Below are 22,850 nucleotides of genomic sequence, written 5' to 3' on the forward strand. Positions count from 1 at the left end.
ATGTGGGAGGACGAAAAACCAGCCACAAGTATTAGGTATTTTTCTGCAGCACAGAGGCAAGTAAGAAGAGCATGTGACACTAAAGGGGTCTTTGCTACAACACAGTAGGTTGCATTGAAACAAAGACAGGTTCACCTTATGGGTTTAAAAACATTTCAAGGAAACAAGTTAAATCAATGACTTGTTAGCACTATTCAAGAAACAATTGCACATAACATAAATTTACTGTAATTTATATGTAATTTGCTGATCTGCTGTATAGGTCAGCAAAGAATCACAATGAGCAGGACTGATATTTGTTCTTTATATTCAAAGCATATCAATAAATGCACCTACAACAGTGAGAGAAAAGTGCTGCACTGTTGCTATGACTAAAATTTTGGAAATAAAAGACGGGTTGGCATTTAAAGACTCATATTCATCCTGTACCTCAGCAACTACATTAGGAAAGTAAAGTTCTGTCCAGTCCTAGATTTTTGGTGACATAGCCTGTAGTATAGAAGGGTATTTATTATATTATCCAATGATAAAGCTAGAAGACCGATATTTCTGATTTCATATTTATTGCTAAAGCAACAGCATGCACAAAAGCATTTTCAAACATCTTTAACCAGTAAACTAAATTCAGATGTATCTCCTTATTTAATACCAAGTATTATCTGGTATAGAACAAAAAATACACATCATAGAGAAAAAAAACACAAATTGTCCATATTCGCATTATTCCTGGATGGATAAGTGCAGTTCCAGGTGTAGTGACTGGTTTTCAGTTTTATGTTGCAGCTCTACCCAGCAGGTCTCTTCGGGAGCTGAGGGTTAAATTCACTGACTCTAGGGTTAGAAGGATCTGAAGAGTTGGTTGGGCAGATAGCCAAGGTGTAAGAAAGAGGTCTGAGCCTCTTTCTCCAAAGATGCCAGCTCCTGTACAGTCGGGGCCAAGATCTCCACATGTCCTTTATAGAGTCCACCTGCAAACACAGAAAGAAGCTTCAGTGTGAAAGTACTACAGTACAACAATGTCTGTACACACATAACTGCAGCACTTAATCTGTCACCAGATATACAAGGAAAACTGTACAGATAGAAACATGCAAGTGTTGTGCCTATCATTCTTGTTCACGCTTTATTAGTGAGTCAGTGACCCATAAGTGTATGCTAGACAAGAGTCCAAAATCATTACTGGCTACCGATTTATACAGCAACCATCCAGAAAGCAAGTATAAGGAGGAGTGTTGTATAATAAGCTGACAAATAAGCAATGACAGAACCCATATATGTACTCTATGTTCTATCACACATCTATCAGACATCTGACAAAAGTTAAATAGTACCTGAACTCAACATTTTTACTTTAAATAGAAGGGTGGACAACACTTCTATATGCAGTAAAAATGTTGCAAAAAAAATAAAAAGGGGTGCAGCACTGGCCCTTTAAGTCTGGATTGCCGCAGCAATGAAGACTTAACGGGAGCGCAGAGCCTCCCAGGATAGCTATCTCATGTATCCCAGGAGGCTCTAGCTGCTGCTGCTGCTGCTGCTGCTGCTGCGCATGCCTTGATCTCTGGCATGCACAGAAGGGGCATCTTTTCCCCCCAAGGGGAAAGAAACACCGATATCATGCTTGCACACTGAGATCAGATCTTTTTTTCTTCCCCTTCACAGCAGCTACGTCATCCAATCTTGCAACCGCGCAAGATGCAAGATGGGGTGACTGAGCAAGAAGACCGGAAGAGAAGACAGAAGATGGCAGCACCCAGCGCTTCCTCTGCGCCAGGACCAAGAGAAATCCCAGGACAACATAAGACCAGATCGCAGGAAGGACCAATGCCATTGAGGCATCTGCAGGATTCAAGGTAAGTGTCATTTTTTTGTTTTTAGTTTACTACAGCTTACCACCAGTGGCTCTTCTTTGTCCATAGACTACTTTTCCATCAAATTCATCCAGAGGCACCTTCATATCAGGTTCTACATGTGATATAGTGCAAGTCAAGTGCTCCTCAATTTCAGACAGAAGCTACAAAGAAATTTACAGGTACACAGATCAGTGTCAGCCAAAGGCAGGAGTTTAAATTATTATTATTATTATTATTATTATTATTATTAATAATAAACTGTTTTTATATGGAACATATTAGGCAGCACTTTACATTAAAGAGAGGTTGCAAATGACAGACAGATACAGACAGAGACACAGAAAAGACATATTTTTTCTTTCAGATAATATTCTATCTTATCAATTAAGAAATCAGATTTCCCTGAAGAAGTTGATTCCAGGAGCTGTGATTGTATCCTAAAACAGCTTCTATTACTAGAGTGTACATCTGCTTTTACCTTCACTAACCTCAGTTCTGTGTCAATAGTCTCTCATATTTGAGCCATGACACTCATTCATGCTCTTTATTAACAAGAGGTTATCATTGTGTGTCATTACCATGTATTTATTTATTTTTTCTTGCAATAACCTAACTAATCTGTAAAACCAGAGGCCTGCTTGACTTTTTACACCGTGAACATAATCTGCCCAAAACAGACCAGTGATGTAGCCAGAATCACAGACACTAGTGCCCGATTCAGGTTAAAAGAAGGGAACATACCTGCATCTCATTGTACCATATGGTACAGCCGCCATCTTCCTTTAGTCTGGTATTATAACAACCTTTCCCACGACTGCTGCACACATGATACCAAACCTGGGGCCAGAACAAGAAGGTGGTTAAATGGCAACACTTACATTAACATGTTTGAACACATAAATTAATTTCATGATAATCAAAGATGTGGTAAACCTTAAGAAAGGGGTGGGTGTATTGCAGAGCATACAGTTCTTTATGATATGTTTGTTAACTGAAAAAGTTCGGCTTATTTATTATTAAACAGAATTTATATAGCGCCAATATATTACGCAGCGCTGTACATTAAATAGGAGTTGCAAATAACAAACAGATACAGACAGTGACACAGGAGGAGAGGACCCTGCTCCGAAGAGCTTACAATCTAGGAGGAGGGGGAAGTAACAAAACAATATTTATCTATTATACAGAGAATGGTCAGTGCCTTCCCTGCTCTATCTGAATCATAAAGCGTGACTTCATGAATTCAGCATTCTAATAAAAGGGACAAATAATGCTGCAGGATTTGCAAAAACTTATCTCTAATGAACATGATTAGATCACCCTCTGCTTGTTGCCTAGCTGTTTAATAGTTTTTGAGTAACTATGTATTGCATTTAAGACAAGTAATGCAACATCTGTAAATTCTTGATCTGCATACATTTTAGAAGGTGTGAACAGCAATGACAGCCTCTACTTTCTTTTACTAAAAGGTTTCAATGAAAAACATCAGTAAATATACCGAGTACATTGAATTCACTAGTAACAATTACAGATAGGATATCAAATGCTAATTTTGTAACAGAAGGTTCGAAAATGTATAATAAAGTATTCCTCCTACATATACCAGAACTAGATCGGCATTTTGCCACCCCTTTAATATCTATAGAATAATTTTAAGATGTTCATAATGTTATGAAACTAGTGTTTTTTTTTTTTTAATTGAAACACAAGATTGTAGAAATATGCAAGGATTACAGAACATCAATATTCATCTAATAAGCACCTCACCTTCTCTTTTTCAGTTGCCACCAGAGAAACAGCCAATCCCATTCTAAAAATGTAAACATCGGTTTAGAAAGCAAGTATAGAATGAATGTCACTAACTCTGTTGTTACATAAAAAGTATTAGTTTCTGCTTCATTTCTTAATGTAGTGTTAGGTAAAAGATTTGCAATAGTCTATTAATATATCACTAATCTCCTACAAATTTGCAGAAATCACATAGAATATTAAAAAGAAAAAATAGATGCCTGTAGAACATGTACACAGAACAGAATGGCAGTTTGTTTGAGTGGCAGTAAATTGTGGCAGGCTGCTATTCCTCCCTGCAAAAACATGTCAAATTCAGTTTGAAATTCAAGCAGCACAGGGTCCTCTCGGTACTAAAACTGCTTGCTCTGACTTCACTAGAGTATGTCCATCATACCTGGCTCACTCCATTTATTCAATGCATTTCAGTTCATTCAGTTATGAAGGCTCAATATCCCAATGGGGTGTTACCTAGTGTTGTGTGACATCCGCAAAACATTTTTATATTTCCATTTCAACTCATCCCAAGAGCCACCAACTGCCTATATAACAGTTCTTAGGAGGAGCACTGAGGCAGAACGCTCTGATGTTTTCAGGAAACTATTACCACCACCCAGCTAGTCCCTCCCATTAGCTAACAAACTGCACCACCATAGTGTTGGGCATCATTCATAATGACACATAAATTCTGCTTTTCCACAACATCCTAACACAGGGGTGTCAAACTCAAATACACAGCCAAAATGAAAAATTTGGACAAAGTTGTGGGCCAACCTTGATATTATTTTAATAAATATCTACAATTGATGAAGGTCACTAATGAATGTCAACAGAGGAGGGGGTACTTGTGGGTCCTGATTGATGCGCCAGCAGAGAATGCTGGGATCTGTAGTATTCGTGGTGCATGCACTACCGACAGGCCAGCTCTAGTGGACATTTGGTATTTTCTCACAGGCCAAATATAATTACAGTGCGGGCCAGATTTGGTCCGCGGGTCTGGTTTGACAACCTTGTCCTAACAGATGAAAGTTTTCACCTACTAGCAAAAACAAGAATAGCTTATAACTTTGCAACTGTACAATACCTCTCAGCTCTGCCAACTCTCCCAATACGATGGACATAGTTCTGCTTCTCATCCGGAAGAGTCACATTGATAACTGGGGAAAAAATATCATTATGACCATTTATTCCAAAACAAAAAAAAGATCCAATATGAAGAAACCAACCTACCATAGGGGACTCCGTGGATATCAATACCTCTGGCGGCCACATCTGTGCAGATCAGGAATCGAACTTCACTTTTCTTAGGACAATAAAAAATATAAAGAGAATATAAGAATATTCCAAAAACGGCAAAAAAAAAAAAAAAAAAAAAAAAAAAAAAAAAGAGACATACCGCAAACATACAAAAGAACTAAATACACAGGAAAACTAAAGAGCAACACTGACACCTGCAGGTCAAACCAAATAATGTGCTTTTCTAGAAACACCACCACCAGTATTTAAATACTAGAAACACATACTGTAATAGTGCTTTCCAGGAACATACCTTAAATCTCTCCAGGTTTTGCTTTCTCTCCTGTGGTTTTCTATCACTGTGTAAACACACACATGAGAACTGGTGTCCCTTTCTGTCAGGCCCTAACAAAAGATTTCCATAAATAAAAAGGTTATTGAATGGCTTTGTTTAATTTCAAAAGATAAAATGAAATGTGTGTGACAACTTGTCCAAAGTTTTAACAACTTCCACATTCAGTTCAAGATCAGAAAAAATGTGGTTTGTCTAGCATTCAATTTAAAAGAAAACCTACAGCCCACATGAAAGGTAGAACAAGACTCTTCCCATGTGAAAAACCAACAATTTCAGTTTTACAGTTTTACTAAGCTTACTGATTATCTTGTAGGTGCACCCCATGAACTTCAGGCTTTTTAATTCAAATTCTGAATTCAACCAGGAATCAGTGTTTGGACCCTCCCACATCCCAAAGAACAAACAACATCCCTTTAGTGATAAACAGCCTAACTCAATCATAAGGAATGTAGAACAGGAAGGCAAAGGCCAAACTTTTACTTTCTATTTGAAGTTTTACCCTATTTTAGCTCTAGGAGCAAGTTATGTAGTTACCCGCACCTGTTAGGTGCCTGCTAATGCCTCACAATAATAGTTTAAATATTTACCACAGTTAAAAAAAATTGTGGATGAAAATGATGTTTTCCACTATGTTGATATGAGCCCAATATACATAATCTTGTCAATAGAAAAATAAATGCTGCAATTAGTGCAGATTATTACCTCCTCCATATTGTATAAAATATTGCTCCATGTTGTCACAGTCCAACTTGGTCCTGCAAAAAATGATGGCTTGGTCCATGTTGTGTTCTTTGATGGCACGGACTGTGTACTCTCCCTTCAGGATCTTAATAGCTTCTGACATGGTTTCTGAAAGGGAGAACAGAAATCACAATAATTTATATATTACATAGTGACTGTGCTCCCATATGCATCTTTATTATACAAATGGAAGCATATAGCTCAATTCACCAAGCTATATTATTTGCCCTAAACTTTCATTAATGATAGTCAGCACAGCCAGAAAAACAGCCGATGACTGAAAATTTTTTGCCATGGCCAACAAATTACAGCTTAATGATTACAGGTATTTATTAAGTTATTTACCTGCAGAGGTTCCTCCAGGTCTGGTGTTATCTCTCTCATGGACACCATCAGTCTAAAAGACAATAAATAAAATAGCATAAAATGAGAAAGAATAACAGTGAACTTACATAACATCCACTTATACCCATCTGGCATTGCATTGCTTAACTTACAAATTTAAGCCTTGGTTAATAAATTATGACACAATTTCCTACTTTAATACATTTTACTTTGTTTGAATACCATACAAAAGAGACAGATAGAGAGAACATGAAGCCTGCACAGATAAAATCCCATGTTTCTATGTTCACAGGTTCTCTTTATGAAGAATTCATAAAAAAACAATTTTTTTTCTTGTTTTCTGTATTTCAAGTGAATACTGATCTGACTCATTTATATACAGATTCCCCAAACAAAAGAGTAGACTTACACGGATATGTTTGTTGCCCAGTCGCTCCCACAGTTTATCTTTCTTAGGGTTGACTGGGACTACAACATGGTGAACAGTTTCAGGGACAGAATCTTCTCCTTTCAGATCCACCCAGGTGGGAAAGTGCATGATTTTCTCAGACAGCTTCTTCACATCGAATGAATGCAGGGTGGCTGAACAAACAATCACCTAAGCAGAATAAAAATCTATACATTATCTCAGCCTATGTTGGAAAAACATTGTGATTGATCAATTCTCCCAATTCCATCTGTACTGTTTGTAAATCACAAACTATTTTATTTTGCTTAAAAAATTAAACAAACTGGACAGGCTTGCATTAAGATACTTTGGTAACTCAAAAATTGGTTATTGGCATATAAGGCAGTGCTGTCATGCGGCTCCATGAATACAGTCACTTCAAAGCAACCTTGGAAACCCATTTCTGTGGATTTCTAAGGCTAGGGACATACCAGCCCACACTGTGTTTTTGAAGTTAAAGTTGTGCCACAATGAAGAAAGATGAGCAGCTATGAAGCAGTTTATAACCTTCTTGTGGTTGGATTATGAAAAGAAAATGTTCATATCTAAAGGGGTGCAAAGGAAATCTAGTCTATGCAGCAGCAATAAATCAAATTATGTTATCTGTCAGACAATTTCAGGGACTGCAATTGTCTGATACTGAGGAATAACATAGCAGGTTTACTTATCTAGCAGATGTCTGTTCCTCTGGTCTTACCTGCAGCCTTTTCCCATCAGAAGTGATTTGAGGGATTTGTTGATGAATTCTATTGATGAAGTCTGAATAACCCTGGGAGAGGAGGCCATCCTATAATAAAGCATAGGAGTGATCAGTAAGAAGTAAACTGTACACCACCAAACAACAAATTATATATAATCAGACCACCATCAAGTTGGCATAAATACAATGGGTAAAAAAAAAATATAGAACTTACAGCTTCATCAAGCACCAGGAAGCGCACTTGTGAAAGATTCAGTTTCCCTGTTGAAACTAGATCATCGATTCTGCCTGGAGTGCCGACTACAATGTCCACCTATAAATAACAGAAGCAAAATTTGTATTAGGTGTCAAAGTAGTAAGTACTTTACAGATAAGGTACCTATTCCTACAAATACCCTTATAAAAAGTATCCTTTAAGTACTTATTCATCTAATATTGTAGATGGCCTCTAAATCCCAATAGCCAACTCTAAATCCAAGTAAACCCTTGGTGCCTTAGATATTTTGCCACTCCTCGCAAAAACAAATTCCTAATAATGGTATGACTTAAGCAACAGTGCCTTGAAAACTTTAAATATACATAACCATTTATATTGTTTAAAAAACAAAATAAGAATATTCTATAATAAAAGTGACAGATCTTACTTAACAGACAGCTCACTACCTATCTGTTACCATTGCTTTGATTCCTTGCTTCGTGCAGATGCTACTTTCTCTTCCTCTCTCTCCTGTGTTCCTCAACACCAGACTCACATCCATGAATCCTCTGTGATCAACTAGTTGGAAGGATAGGTGGGGAACAGGAGACAGAGGAAGCAGCAGCCACAGGAACTGGTTCTATGCTACCCCAGGGAATCCTGCATCCAGTTTGTGAACTTCAGGACTGCAACATACATGTAACAGTTATAACAAAAAAAGTTGGATTTCAAGAGGTTGATATCAGGTCAGATTTGGGTACTTATGTTGCTTGAAATAAAAAAAAAAATACAATGTATTATCCTTATCAATTCCATCAATAATATCTCTTATTTCCAAAGTTTAGCTTTAACTCAAATACTACTTAAATAGAAGAAAAACACTTACCCCACTCTCCAGTATTGCCAGTTGCTCCTTGGCTGCTACTCCACCAATTATCAGGAGTTCCCTACACAATAAACCACATTAATATAATTTGGCTGAAACATATACCATTACTTATATTCACGGAACCCATAACAAAACCTAATCACCTTAGCTTTGGATTGTCCACATATTTCTTGAACTGTTTGACATTATTCAGAGTCTGCTCTGCCAGCTCCCGGGATGGTTCAATAATCAGGGCTTTTGGTGCATTAGGCATATTCTTTGTCTGACTCACTTGGGCACTTCCTGAATGAAAACATAGGAGTCAATGGAAGTTGTGGAGTACGTTCAGGCCCAATATATTGCAAATTTAGGTGAACAAGGAGAAACTAAACCCTAATGCTAGGCATACAATGTGAGATTTATTTCTGATGGTATTATCGGTCAGGATTTAAATCGGTGAGATGTACAATTCACGTAATTACAAAAAAAATCCCTTGCCCAATTAACTTTCAAATTTCAACATCTTGTAGAAATATTGATCAAACATAGTTGGTAGACAAGCAAATTGGCATATTAGCTAAGATTTAAACGAAAACAAGTGCCAAAAGACAACAAACTATTGGATCTACTGCAAATTATTTTGTAGCATTAAAAAACTAAGATCATTAAAGAGGAATAGCTGCAAAAAAATTTAACACAAACTAAAAGTGTGCTGCAAGAAATCTTTTATTTTTAATACCACCTACAGCGGAGTTTCTTAACCAGGGTTTCATGGAACCTTTTTCTTCCTCCAGTTGTAACTACGGAATCCTTGGGCAATGAGCAGTTTGTGTGTTTTAGGTTAGTTACCACTGACACCAATTATATATTTGGCTATCTGTAAGGGTGACATTTTTCCCACTGACCATCACACAAATGTACTGTGAGCTGTGGATTTAGTAATTATAGAAGAGGTTCACTGATGACCTGAATGTTATTTTATGTGGTTCCTCCGTGTTAAAAAGGTGGAGCAACACTAATCTACAGAAACAAATGCCTCAAGTAACAACAAGCTGGGGAGCATAAAAGTCAGTTTTCATTGATAAACACATCAAATAAATAACACTGGGAGTTTACTTTACCAATAGAGAAGATGTTGCAAAGTCAATTTGCACTTGGTTTAGTAAATAGTGAAGTCGTGCTGACCTGTTTTTTTTTTGCACATGGAATATTTGGAAATGTATTTTTTACTGGGCTTCACCTTATTCACTAATTAAAAATTCATTGCTGTAGTCTTTTTAGGAAATAAACCTTGTTCCGTATTTATTAATATTATTCTTCAATAAAGGTTGCAACTGGGACACCCAAGGGCCCAGCAGGCATTGCTACATCAGCACTATTGGGAAGAGTTTTAACAGCCCCTAACTGGCTGCATACATAAATAAAAATCATTATGTAAAACAGTCTGCAACCATTTACATTTGAAAAACTTTACCATGTTACCATGGGTCCCAAAACTTTACCATGAAAAATATTTGCATAAAGGGTTTGTTACTAGATTTACATAGACTTCAAAGGGTAGCTGTATTTAATGTTTGACTTTCGTAGTGGCATTAGGTGCTCAGAATGGTCATCATCAGCATCCAGACAACTTATAATTATTTAGCAAAGAACACCTGGCAACTGCTGAAGTATTTATACAATTTTTGGGCTCCTCTGCATAAATGTGTGGAAATGGGGAAGAGGGAGAATGATTTCTTATTGACCTAGAGATATTAATCTAGAATATGAAAAGAAAAAAGTTTAAACATACCTGCATGTTGAGATTTGACTACGTGTCCATCTGAAGCTTTGCACAAAGCAACAAACCCATCCTTAGGTGGGAATTTGAAGTCCTCTTCTCCAAAATTAAACTTCAGTTCAGCATTCTGAAAGAAACAAATTGCCAATCGTCATTAAACCCAATGTAAGATATACAATGTAATTATGGATATCTTCTTACAATAAATAGTATCTGTCACATTTACAGTGCATGCCATACTAAAGTTATTTTCTTGTATGAATAGAGTGGAGTGAGGTTAAAAGCTTTGTCAGGATTTTACTGCTATCAGGCTCCATTAGAAAAAAAGTTTAACCCTACTTCCTCTGCCCAGCTGATAATGTTTTACTGGATATGAAGTGAAAGGAACTCTCCAACAAGACCACAAACAGTAAGAAAAATGTTTTTCTTTGGGAGAATTTTTCTGGCTGTCTCTGTGTTGCAGATCTTTCCCCATTTTCTGGGAAGTGCAACCATTGCCAGTACATAAGGGTAAATTATTATAAATTATTATAAATTATATAAGATATAGAAACCTGGATAGCAAAAATCCCCAAGAGAATTCTACTGCTGCCCCACTCTATGCAAAACAGGAAAAAGATGTAATTTTTGAATATGTATTTAAAGGTTATTTGTCATACATGACCTCTATTTGGAGGCATACAGGTTCCCTTTATTAGGGTGACCTTGTTACATAGGAAGTACTGTACATGTCTCCCAAACAATGAGATTGTTCAAGACAATGGGATTGGTATTAGAGATGGTCAGAGACTACAGACAAAGCTGACTGCTAAAACATTAAAGAGTGCATGAAATCACTACTTTTACCGGGTAGTAGTAGGTAAACACTAGGAAGACTAAAGCTGCGTACACACTTGCAATTTTTGTCGTTGGAAAGGATCGTGAAAGATCCTTTCACGAGTGAGTGAAAGGGAGTGCACGATGCATGAACTGTGCTGTACATACAGCACCGTTCATGCTCTATGGAGAGGGGAGGGGGAGAGCGACGGAGCGGCACCCTGCTGCTCGTTCTCCCCTTCCCTTTCATTAGGATCGGCTGTCGTCCATCGTCCGTGGATCCGGCAGGTCGGTCGTCCGGACGATGGACGACACCGACTGTACACACGGCCGATGCCGATTATCGGGTGATAAAAATCTGACGTGTGTACGTAGCTTAAAGGCTACAGGAGTTTAGATGGCCACACAGAAAGTCTAATAAGGTTGCGTGTGTTCCCCAGGTCATTGGATGGGAACAATGGTCCTAGAAAAAGGTGTATATTTTGTCTTCTCGTATATCCAAAGCTTTTTACCTAGAATCTAAGTGGTCCTGTGTATAACAAACAATAGAACTGCATGGACAAAAGACATCTAAAGTATTCATCTTGTCACAGGTTCCTATAAATCATATGATTTTTATGCATCGATTGAGCTACTGGAGAAAAAAAAAATAGAAATACCTTTAGAACACACGATGCAAAAAATGCCTGGTTCTTCAAGTGTGAGGGAATATCAAATGCATGCCCAAGGTCTTTACCTAAGAAAAGAAATGTATAAAAAATATTAAGCAAAAAAAGTTCCTGAGAGCATTACATTTTAAAACAGATGCAGCAACATACCGTTCTTTGAGAACTTTAAACAGCCGCCATCCACATCCAGGTAGCAACCAATGGTATCATGCATTGTAAATTCCTAGAAATTAGAAGCAAAATGAATAATAAATAAATAAATAAAAAATCACAATTTGCCACACTTGGTATAGTAGAAACATTGGGTAAAATGTGAGCATGGTTATAAAATTGTACGTGCCACCCACATGTGTTGGTGTAATAGATAGGGCACAGATTGAGCTCAGCAAATATGATCCAACGGTGTTAAGTTCTGATTTCCTCAAAGTGAGCAGGACTCAGCTACAGAGTCTACTGAATCTGTGGTGGACTTTAAACCCACCAGAAAGATGTGTTGGAGTCTTACTCAAGGGACATTTGTTTACAATTTGTTCATTTTGAATATGTTCAATTTGAAAGTGTTCAGAGCACAATTTTTTCACTGCTTTCTGCATGACACAACACGCCCATCTGGGATTCCTTTATACAGTTTTGACCAGGCACTTTGGACCCTTTATAACTAAGAGAATTCCCTACCTTCTACCAAGGAAAATCCCTCAGACAACCAATCTTTTAAACCTTCTCCATAAGTCCCTTGAGGAAGCCTATAGGTGAAAGGCGACGGGTTACGAGACGTTATTAGTGTCATCCGATTAGGGATTACTTTATGTTTAGTTTATTGGTTCTATATCCCATGGAGCATTTAATGGGATAAACCACAGTAATGTATTGGATGCATATATAAATTGGTATTATTTATCTATGTTGCTTACAATATAACTTTGAATTGCCATAAAGAAACCCTAGCTTTTTTCTTTTTTTGGTTTATATGCTTATACTAGGGGGGCAGCTTAACTGGACTTTTATGAGAGGAGTGATTGGGAATATCCCCTAACTACATATGTGTTCAGTGCACTCATTTACACTGATAGATGTGCTACCAGCAAAACGCAATAAACTAGATAAGCAGTTATTCCCTGGGTCTATCCAAAAATATGATAACCAGCGAAATTGGGTCAGATGCTTTCAAGAAATTCTGTAGCTCTAGTGCCCTAAATGTACATGTATATGGAATAGAAAACACTATCTGTTGCCTTTAAGGCCACATGTTTGCTACAAAAAAAGACCTTATTGGTAAAATATGCAGTTTGTTTTCTTTAAAATAAGTGAATAATTAGAACATTCATGGATGCACAGAGCTGAAGAGTCTGTGTTTTATATATGTCGATGGTAGGCAAGTTGCCCAGCAAGCTACTCTGATGCAGAGACTAACATAAGCGTCTCATATAAACACCAATACATAACAAACTAAAAAAAATAAATCTTAAATCAATAGTAAAAAAAGGTACACCCAAACCATTATTTAAATTTCAAAATAGATATTATATAAACAAGATTCCCCACTGCTCTGCAATGAATTAAAAATGTCCCCACTTCACATATAGAGAATGGAATTACCTCCCCATAATTATCAAACTGCTTGCAGTGAGACTTCTTTCCAGTTCCTCCAAACCCAAAGCCAAATTTGTCTGTTCCTAAAAAAAAAAAAAAAAAAATTTCTTTGGATGAAATTAAATATGTGTACATATATATATATATATATATATATATATATATATATATATTTATACATTTGTTAAAAAGGATCTGTACACAACCACTGTCACCCAAAGGTTAGTTTAGTCCTAACAATGTATTCATAATATTTAGTATGTATGGTACACAGAACGCTTACCAAGATCTAACGATGCCTGAAGTGTAGACCAACCAACTCGACACAAACCCTGGTCATGGCAGGAAACCTCATAGTAATACTTTCCTGTAACACATTAAGTTCACAAGTATTAACCTATGAAGAACATTTAAAAAGCCATAAACAATTATATATTTAGGATGGATGTCCTCCATTATCATTATTAAACAGGATTTCTATAGCGCCAACATATTACGCAGTGCTGTACATTAAATAGGGACAGACTAATACAGACAGTGATACAGGTGGAGAGGAGCCTGCGAAGAACTTACAATCTAGTAGGTGGGGGAATTTACACAGAATAGGAGGGGCGATATGTAATGGTGGGAAGTAGTGATGGTTTCAAAAGACAGAAGAAGATGGGTAGGCAAGTTTGAAAAAATGGGTGTTGAGTGCTCTTTTTAAATGAGTAGGAGCAAGCCGAACAGGACGAGGAAGACCATTCTATCGATCTGCTTATGCAGTGATGCACAATATTCTCTTATATTGGTAGTGGTATATTCATAGTAAAACTTTGACAAACCAAGTTATAGAGAACTAGAGGCTACTTAAGTGAATGCACATAGCTGTAAATGGCTATGACCGCCTATGTCCAGGCCTTCAGCGTGTGGGCCATTTCAGAGAAACAGTAAGGCTGCATGATGTATGCATAGCTCACCTAATAGAGTACATTTAGTCTGTACTGCAAGACTGAATTTCATTTACTGATTTGATAAGGTGTGTTGGAGATAGGACTGTGTTTAAAACTAAAGTTACTCCTTAGGCGTATTTAATTTAGCACCCTTGAAGGGATCCATTTTATTCATTCTAAATATCAATAGAACATATGATTAAATAAAAAAAAACACATAGTAAAATATTAATTAATGAACACCTTGAACAGCCTTTATTACAGAAGTGAAAATGTACTTGACCAAAATGGCTAAACTGATGCTTACTACTAACAGCAATAGAATGGTGGTAGATACATTTTAATTTGTTCATAAGGGCAATGCCTTCATTTCATTATTGTTCACAGGGAACACAAATAGTAGAAAAAAATTACAGTGTTTGTAAGTCCCAACTGCGAGCTTTTCTTATTTGTTACCTTTTGGTCGAGCAAATACATTGGTTCTCCACAGAAATTTTTTTTTAAGTTGGGTGGGAAAAAGCTGTAAGGGGGTGGTGGTGCCTGTATAGTGACCCAACTTTTTAGTGACCACCCAAAAACAGCCAGGTTTTTATCCGGCTAAAAGGGGCAGAGGGGAATGCTGAAATATATCATATAAAGTGTTTTGTTTTATAGGATCTTTTGATTCCAAAAAGAAATAAAATGAGTATGACTTGCTGTAGTAAGCCAACGACACAATGCCTGTGCTGCAATCCTATCAGCCCTGCAGAGGTTACCTATGAACTACAGAACCACCCCCAGGGTTATAGAGAAAAGGAAAGGGAAAAGTGCTCTGCTTGCCCAACAAACGTCCTGTCCTAGGGTGACACTGCTGCTGCTCAGCTGGTCAATAGACACTGTACAGTTGTCACCATTAGACAGGAAGTGTGGAACTGATGGGATGAAAAAAGAAGACGAAATACTGTCATCAAATCAAATGACTGGTAGGCTGTAATATATTACTTGAGTTTGAAATCTTCAATGTCAGAACATAATTTGTAAAATTAAAATACCCTTTGCACGGTTTACCTTTGCTGACTCCACGTGTTGACCTGCATCCATGCCACTCCTTTATCTCTCTGCTCTGACAACAAAGTCCGTCAGAACCAATGGCTGTATAAGAAAAAAAAAAGAAATTTATAAGTAACCCCTTAAATGCGGAAAATATCTATAGCTGTTAGTCTACCATGGTAAAATGAAAGGGTTGCTATTTGGAACCCCTCTGCTCCTCTCCAATACAAATTGCTTGAAAAAATAAATAGGCTCAGCCTCTGATACTTGCAGGCGGTGACATCACCATTTGTTCTGGAAAATGTTATATACACAAAAAAAAAAAAAAAAAAAAGAAACTTGAAGCATGTCTGCCTTTTGCAACAGAGATACCATGAGCCACCGGGCCAATTAGATGACTACAGGTAAAAGATATACCTAAGGGTTCATGTAAACATTTTGTTCAGAAAGCTACTAGATTTCTACTTTAAATATTCAGCAAAGATAAACTAAACTATAATCCTTTCCCTTTGATCTGTTAGGGCCAATGTGGAGAATGTATTATATAGGTGATAAAAAAGCTACGGTATTTAACCGTGGAGTTTCTAGAGTTTAAGCAAATCACAAAATACTTACCAAAGGCAGAGCCTCTGTCATATGGGTTCATCTGCCACTTATTCAGAACTATAAATAGATGAAAATATAGCTTTAATCATTATTACATTAAAGCAAATCATTTCCAATACTAAAACCTAAAAAGGAACAAGGTGCTGTAATAAAATGCAGAACTGATAAAATCCAACAACTACTTCCAACTTCTTTACCTGCAATAAGAGACAAGTAAATATAAATACTGGCAACTAACTTGTTGAGAAAGTTGTTCTGATTTACTAAAGAATAAAGAGAATAAAAAAGTGTAAGAAATTTACCTCCATTATTTAATCATGAACAGAAGCAATAAGTAAATCGGAATTTGCTGTTCACATGATTGAATATTGGAAGTGAATATTAATAAAGTTTATTGTCTGAAGATTTTTTTGGATTTATTTGCATTTATTATTTAAACCGTAAATTGAATTACTAGCCAATTATATTATAATATTTACAAATGTAACCAGAATTAAAATATTATTAAATAAACCTAAACTGCATTATTAAATCATGACTAGGTTTATAAAAGCTTGATTTTTGTTAGAACTTTGGAAGCTTATTTGTGAAAGACGTATATTTTCTACATTTTCAATCATGTTCATTTGCGGGTACGTTCACGCATGGGCTCTCACAAAACGACAAGCATAAATCTATTATAAGAAATCTCATGTACATCTTTTACACCCTGTGGAGAAACGCTTGCTTACCTTTGAGGAGGTCTGTGATAAGGTTGAGCTCCCTCGTACTTCATTCTACGCATACTAATTAGACATTTTATCCTAGCACTGCAGCCCTCTGCTACGTTATAGCACATGACCTCTTTTGAGAGATTGTGCGTGGAAGGCCCGAACTCTAGGGGTGTTGTCTCCTCTGTATACCGCCTCCTGCACAGTTCGGTTCGGGCAAGTTCAAATACATGCTACAATGGGAGAAGGTACTAGGGCAGACCCTGGACTTGGATGACTGGCCGGAGATCTGGGAAGCCGCTAATAGGAGTTCTATTTGTACATTATACAAGGAAAATTTATAAAAAAAAAATCATTCTCAGGTGGTACCATACCCCAGTTGTACTTCAGCGGCTATTCCCAGGTACTGACCCTAACTGTTGGCGTTGCAGGGACCCCCAAGGCACTTTAGAGCACATCTTCTGGTCCTGTCCTATTATTAAAGGCTATTGGTCTCGAGTTAACTCATTGCTTTCGGAGGTGGTTCAGATGCAGATAACTTTAGATCCTCTGACCCACCTCTTGGGCCGACCATTCAGGATGCTACCCAAGTTTGCTCGCAAATTGCTATTGCATATTTTGGTAGCTGCACGGACACTGATCACTACTAAATGGAAGGCTACTCTGCCCCCTCTATGAAGGACCTATGTAAGAGAATTCAGGAAGTGCTTCTCATGGAGTACCTTACGGCCCTCCTTGGGACGGTAAGGTAATCCATGGGAGAGCTGGGACCAATATTATGCTCGATTGTCCAGTTGATACCCAGAGTCCTATTGACCTAGGCCGCAGTCACACTCCTCCCTTCAACCCTTTCCCCACTCCTTTTTGTTTTTCTTTCTTTTATTTTGGTTTTCAGGAAATTTGCACTCATTCTACTGTATGTATGTATTTCATAACTTTGGTTGTTAATTTTTCTGTATTCAGAAAAAATACGGTTTATTGACTAAGTGTATACTGCACTCCTCTTTCCGTGGTCAAGATCCACTGTTACCTGTTTTGTAATCTTGTTTGTTATTCTGTTGAAAAATTCTCAATAAAAATACAATCTCAAAAAAAAAAAAAAAAAAAAAAAAAAAGAAAGCTCATGTAGAATGTGACATGTGTCAGTGAGCTTCTCTAAGAACTGCTTCACTACCTATACAAGTTAATGATAATGCAAAAGTAGCCTGAAGCAGGTCGACGAGGAATATCATATACAGGTCCAAAGGGTGAACATGCTAAGGAATTGTAAGTGATCTCATAAAAGTTTCAAGCTGATCTAAATTGTGGCATTTTTTCATCTACACCAGTGGTCCCCAACTCCGGGGATAGCGGACCAGTGCCGTTCTGTGGCTGGTGAGTTGGGCGCAAATGACAGGAGGCTGTAGCGCCGGCAGGAGCGCAACCAGCGAGACCACTTACACAGGAGCTGCTAAGAATGGCAGAGCAATGTATGTAAGGCTTACACTTCTCCGCCATTCCCAGCAGCTCTGCCACCCAATAGCACACCGGCTCTCTTACACTACTCTGCTATTCTCAGCTAGTGTGCTGACAGGAGGCCGAGCTGCGGAGAAAATCAGAGTAGTGTAAGCTGTACATACATATACCAGGCCAAGGCAAAATGTTATTCTATGTTACTGGGCCCTGATGTCAGAGAGTTTGGATACCACTGTTCTAAACAACCTTTTATAACAATTGAAGACAAACTGCACATTCAGATTCCTGTAAAAGCGCAGTTGTGACCGGTTCTCTTGACCTTGCAGTATTTTAGATTAACACTTTTTTTCCATGTAGAATTACCTGCACCGCCGGTCTTAACAGAAGCCTTTCCTTTCTTGCCTTCCTGCTGATCTTTCAAGGTTTCATATACAATCTGAATCACAGGGATGCTGAAAGCCTAAAACAAGCCAGATAAATAAAAATCACTTACAAAAACAAAATAGCATTGTAGCTTACCATGCATCCTAACCAAACTAAACCCACTTTAGGAGGAGTTATGTAGGTTTGGATCATTTATCAGCTATTCCCTACAATCTGGGGCTCTGAGGGAGATTTCTGCTTGCTCAGGGTAGTCATAATATACTTTCAGAGTACCCTGTTGTCACTGCATTCAGAAATTTCCTGCACATTTTTATATCATGCAGCAGAGGGCATACCGACACCAAGGATACTTACCCCAGTCTTACCACTTCCAGTTTCTGCAGCCTGTAACAAACAAATGTAAGCCATTAATTTATATAATACAATATATTATAGATCTCACATTAAAACAAACCTTAACGACCCATGGCAACCCCAAAATACCACATTTATTACAAAGTCATATCAATATCCAGCTTCTCAATTATTTACAATATTTGATAAATAACAGCCAGGTTTTATCTTTTATGACTCTAAACTTACCATAAGTACATCACCTCCACCCAGAATCAGTGGAATAGACTCTGCCTGAATGTCAGTAGGAAGGCTGTGCGATAAATAGAAAAGTATTTTAACAAGAGTAGTAATATAGCTCCATTTACCATTTCGGCTTTAACGTTTCCAATAAAGAAACATCACCAAATGAGGACTTTATTAATTATGCAAACAACCCAAGAAAAGTTTACCAGCAAACATCTCATAAACTAGAGTTCTGAGTATCTGACTGATCAAAATCTGAAGTGATAAAACTGCCAATGAATGCATTGCTAACATACGGATTAATAAATAGAGATTGCCTGTATATATTACAAAGCATTATGACTGCCATTTGTGCCACAGTGGCAGCAGGTAGTGTGGATAGAAAGGTGTACCTTGCTGGAGGGATGAACTTAAAAGTAAAGTAAACTTTTTTTTTTTTTATTATTATTAATAATATTAATAATAAACAGGATTTATATAGCACCAACATTTTACGCAGCACTGTACATTAAATCTTGTCATGAATGTGCTTAAGTCAGAGGCAGCAGTAAAGTGTTATTTTGAATGTGTAAAATCTGCCTTTGGATTTTATCTAATCAAAATAACACTTTTGCAGCATACAGGACAGATTTCTTTAATGTCTGTATTCATTTATTTAGCAGTGACATCTTCTGCAGTTCTTACAAGCATGTTATAGAGTCAATTTGGGAGGGAAGCCAGATAACCTACTACTATATATTGGAGATGGGAGGAAATCTACACAAACACAGAATATCTTGGCTAAAATTTGAACCTGGGACCAAAATGTCCATAGTGCTATCCACTGCTCCACTATATATAAAATAATATAACAAAAGACATATGGACTCTGCCAATGCTGACTATTAGGATGCAAATTCCTTACTTGGAAAACTAGTAACCCCAGACAAAAGTAATGGCTTAGAAATTAGCATTCTAGCCTTTGCAGCAGTGGGTCCGAGGTTTCTATCTCGGCCAGGATACTATCTGCATTTGCAGGTTCTCCCCATATTTGTGTGGGTTTCCTCTGGGTACTCCCGTTTCCTCCCCCTTTTCAAAAACATGCAGTTAGGTTAGATGGCTTCCCCCAAAAAATTGCCCTCAGACTGTGTTAATGACATACTACTATGGTAGGGACATTAAATTGTGGGCCCCTTTAAGGGACAGCTAGTGACATGACTATGGACTTTGTACAGCCCAGCGTAATATGTTGGCGCTATGTAAATACTGTGCAATAATAATACTCTGAAATGTTTAAAATTTCTATAGAGACAGGTACTCTTTAGAATCCCAGATAAAGACATTCCTTGATAAAAGGGAAAAACAAATATAGAAAAGTAGAAAATAATTCCTTATGAAAGAATCTGTCAAATATCAAAGGTAGCTAGGACTATCCGGACAAGTGTCAGGGTGAGCACATCATATCATCCTTTCACTACTTCCAACACCTTCTATAGTTGGGGGTTTGACACTTACAGCCAGTCCATCTCCTCCACGGCCTGAGCAATCTCCTGCATCACACCCATTTCTGTAAAAATAAAACAGCTTGTTAAGATAAGTAATTGATATGTATCAGAGTTAGATGAGATCCCTGCTGATCCCTAGCTCAAACACAGCATGAATATTATTCTGACCTCATTTTCTTCAGTTCCTTATTGATTTAATCCAACATGCAGTAACACACATGACTTGTTGGTGTGCTGAGTTGCCACCAATACGCTATATTGGGCCATTTTGTACAATCAGACTGTACAATCTCCATTAGATTTACTTTGTGGTAAAAAATGATGGCCTGATTGGATAATTTAGTCGGGTCATCATATTACATGGTTGTCAGTCTATGGAAGATTGTACAGTTTCATTGGAACATGGTTGGTTGTAGACTAAAGCTACGTACATACGTTGAATGATTCACTTGATACGAACGACCGTGCTCGTTTCAGGTGAGAATCTGACGTGTACAGCAGCTGCCTAACATCGTTCATGGATCTGTGAACGACCACAATACGGGTCAATAGAGGAGAGCACAGAGGAGTGCTGTGCCTTCTCCCCTCTGCATTATTATTAAACAGTAGTTATACAGCGCCAACATATTACGCAGTGCTGTACATTAAATAGGGGTTGCAAATGACAGACAAATACAGGGACGCAGGAGGAGGAGAGAACCCTGTCCTGAAGACAGGGTACAATCTAATAGGTGGGGGAATTTACACACAATAGGAGGGGGATATGTAGTGGTGGGAAGTAGTGAGGGTTTAGGAGACAAAAGAAGATGGGTAGGCAAATTTGAAGAAATGGGTTTTGAGGGCTCTTTAAAAAAAAAAAAAAAAAAAAAAAAAAAACAGAATATAGGAGCAAGCTGAATAGGACGAGGAAGACCATTCCAGAGAGCTGGGGCAGCTCTAGAACAGTCTTGGAGCCCTGCATGTGATAAAGGTTATGAGTGAGGAAGTCATTAGTAGGTGACTGTCAGGTCAGAAATGTAAGTGGGACAATAACTGTGGAGGGATTTGAAGGCAAAGCACAGGAGCTTGAATTTGATTCTAAGGTGAAAAGGAAGCCAATGGAGAGAACTACAAAGAGATGTAGCGGAAGAGGAGCGGAGGGAAGGATGGATGAGTCTGGCTGCAGCATTCATAATAGATTGTAGAGGAGAGAGTCGGGTTAGTGGAATACCAGCGAGAAGGATGTTACAGTAGTCCAGACGGGAGATGATAAGAGCATGTACAAGGAGTTTGGTGGTCTCAGGGGACAGGTAGGGGCGGATTTTGGAGATGTTGCGTAGGTGAAAGTGACAGGACCTGGAAATGTTCTGAATATGGGGGGTAAATGAGAGGGCCGAGTCAAAGGTGACACCAAGACAACGTGCCTGAGGGGAGGGACGAATAACAGTGTTGTTAACAGTTAGATATATGTCAGGGGGAGATTTGGAATTTGAGGGGGGGATGATGAGGAGTTCTGTTTTATCCAGGTTGTGTTTCAGGAATCGGTCAGACATCCATGATGAGATGGCTGACAGGCAGCATGAGACCTTATCCAGGACTGAGGGAGACAAGTCAGGGGTAAACAGATAAATTTGGGTGTCATCAGCATACAGATGGTACTGTAAGCCAAAGGAGGATATGAGACTACCGAGAGAGGAGGTGTACAGAGAAAAGAGAACCGGTCCAAGGACTGACCCTTGGGGAACACCAAGAAGTGGTCAGACCACCTAATGGAGATTGTCCAATCAGATTGTATGGTCAGCTGGTGACATAGAGGGGGAAGGGCAGTGTCCAATCAGATCGTATGGTCAGCTGATGACATGGAGGGAGAAGGCACTATATACAACATAATAAATATCGCCATGCTATACAATACAATAAGATGCACACATTTGTGACATACAAACCACAAGTAGACATGTTGGCACTTTCTATATTATATAAATAGGATTGTCATCAAACTAAACACACAACATGTGCACAGGACAAGTATACAATGAGCTGGGTCTCACAGTCCAAAAGAAGCCCCATTAATAATCTCTGACAGATGACAGGTTGATGCTATATATTGCACCACGTGTCCCTACAGCTGTCAGCTGTAGTTCACTAGAAGTTGTACAGCCAACACACGTGACCAGAGCACATGACACCCCTGTATGTCTGTAGCGTTATACACATGGAATCCTCACCCGAAAACGCCGCCATGTCTACCGGCTGCCAGCACACACAGAGCACAGAGGAAAAGACGACACAACCGGAAGTCTAATGC

At 38.1% G+C, this 22,850-nt stretch overlaps 1 protein-coding gene across 1 annotated transcript; it reads right to left on the minus strand.

Moving 5' to 3' along the window:
- Window positions 1-546: 546 nt before the first annotated feature.
- DDX1 (DEAD-box helicase 1) lies at window positions 547-22,850 on the minus strand. The gene is made up of 26 exons (XM_072407517.1): window positions 22,771-22,850; window positions 20,574-20,625; window positions 19,083-19,146; window positions 18,855-18,884; window positions 18,480-18,576; window positions 15,961-16,008; window positions 15,364-15,447; window positions 13,668-13,751; window positions 13,391-13,467; window positions 11,945-12,017; window positions 11,786-11,862; window positions 10,323-10,437; window positions 8,695-8,833; window positions 8,549-8,609; window positions 7,681-7,779; window positions 7,464-7,553; window positions 6,728-6,916; window positions 6,319-6,370; window positions 5,935-6,081; window positions 5,191-5,282; window positions 4,872-4,944; window positions 4,726-4,798; window positions 3,621-3,663; window positions 2,595-2,690; window positions 1,894-2,014; window positions 547-968 (listed from the first exon to the last, which is right to left on the minus strand). Exons 1-26 carry the CDS (start codon window positions 22,784-22,786, stop codon window positions 838-840), a joined length of 2,223 nt encoding a protein of 740 aa, XP_072263618.1. The 5' UTR covers window positions 22,787-22,850; the 3' UTR covers window positions 547-837.

Source organism: Pyxicephalus adspersus, chromosome 4, assembly GCF_032062135.1.
Source record: "Pyxicephalus adspersus chromosome 4, UCB_Pads_2.0, whole genome shotgun sequence".
Classification (NCBI taxonomy): Eukaryota; Metazoa; Chordata; class Amphibia; order Anura; family Pyxicephalidae; genus Pyxicephalus; species Pyxicephalus adspersus.

What these genes read in the sequence shown, in the direction of transcription:
- DDX1 (XM_072407517.1), bottom strand. An exon ending in AAAACCTGGAGAGATTTAAG is followed by an intron (nt 4,945 to 5,190) that starts GTATGTTCCTGG and finishes TATTGTCCTAAG; the next exon opens with AAAAGTGAAGTTCGATTCCT. An exon ending in TATGGTACAATGAGATGCAG is followed by an intron (nt 2,015 to 2,594) that starts GTATGTTCCCTT and finishes ATTTCTTTGTAG; the next exon opens with CTTCTGTCTGAAATTGAGGA.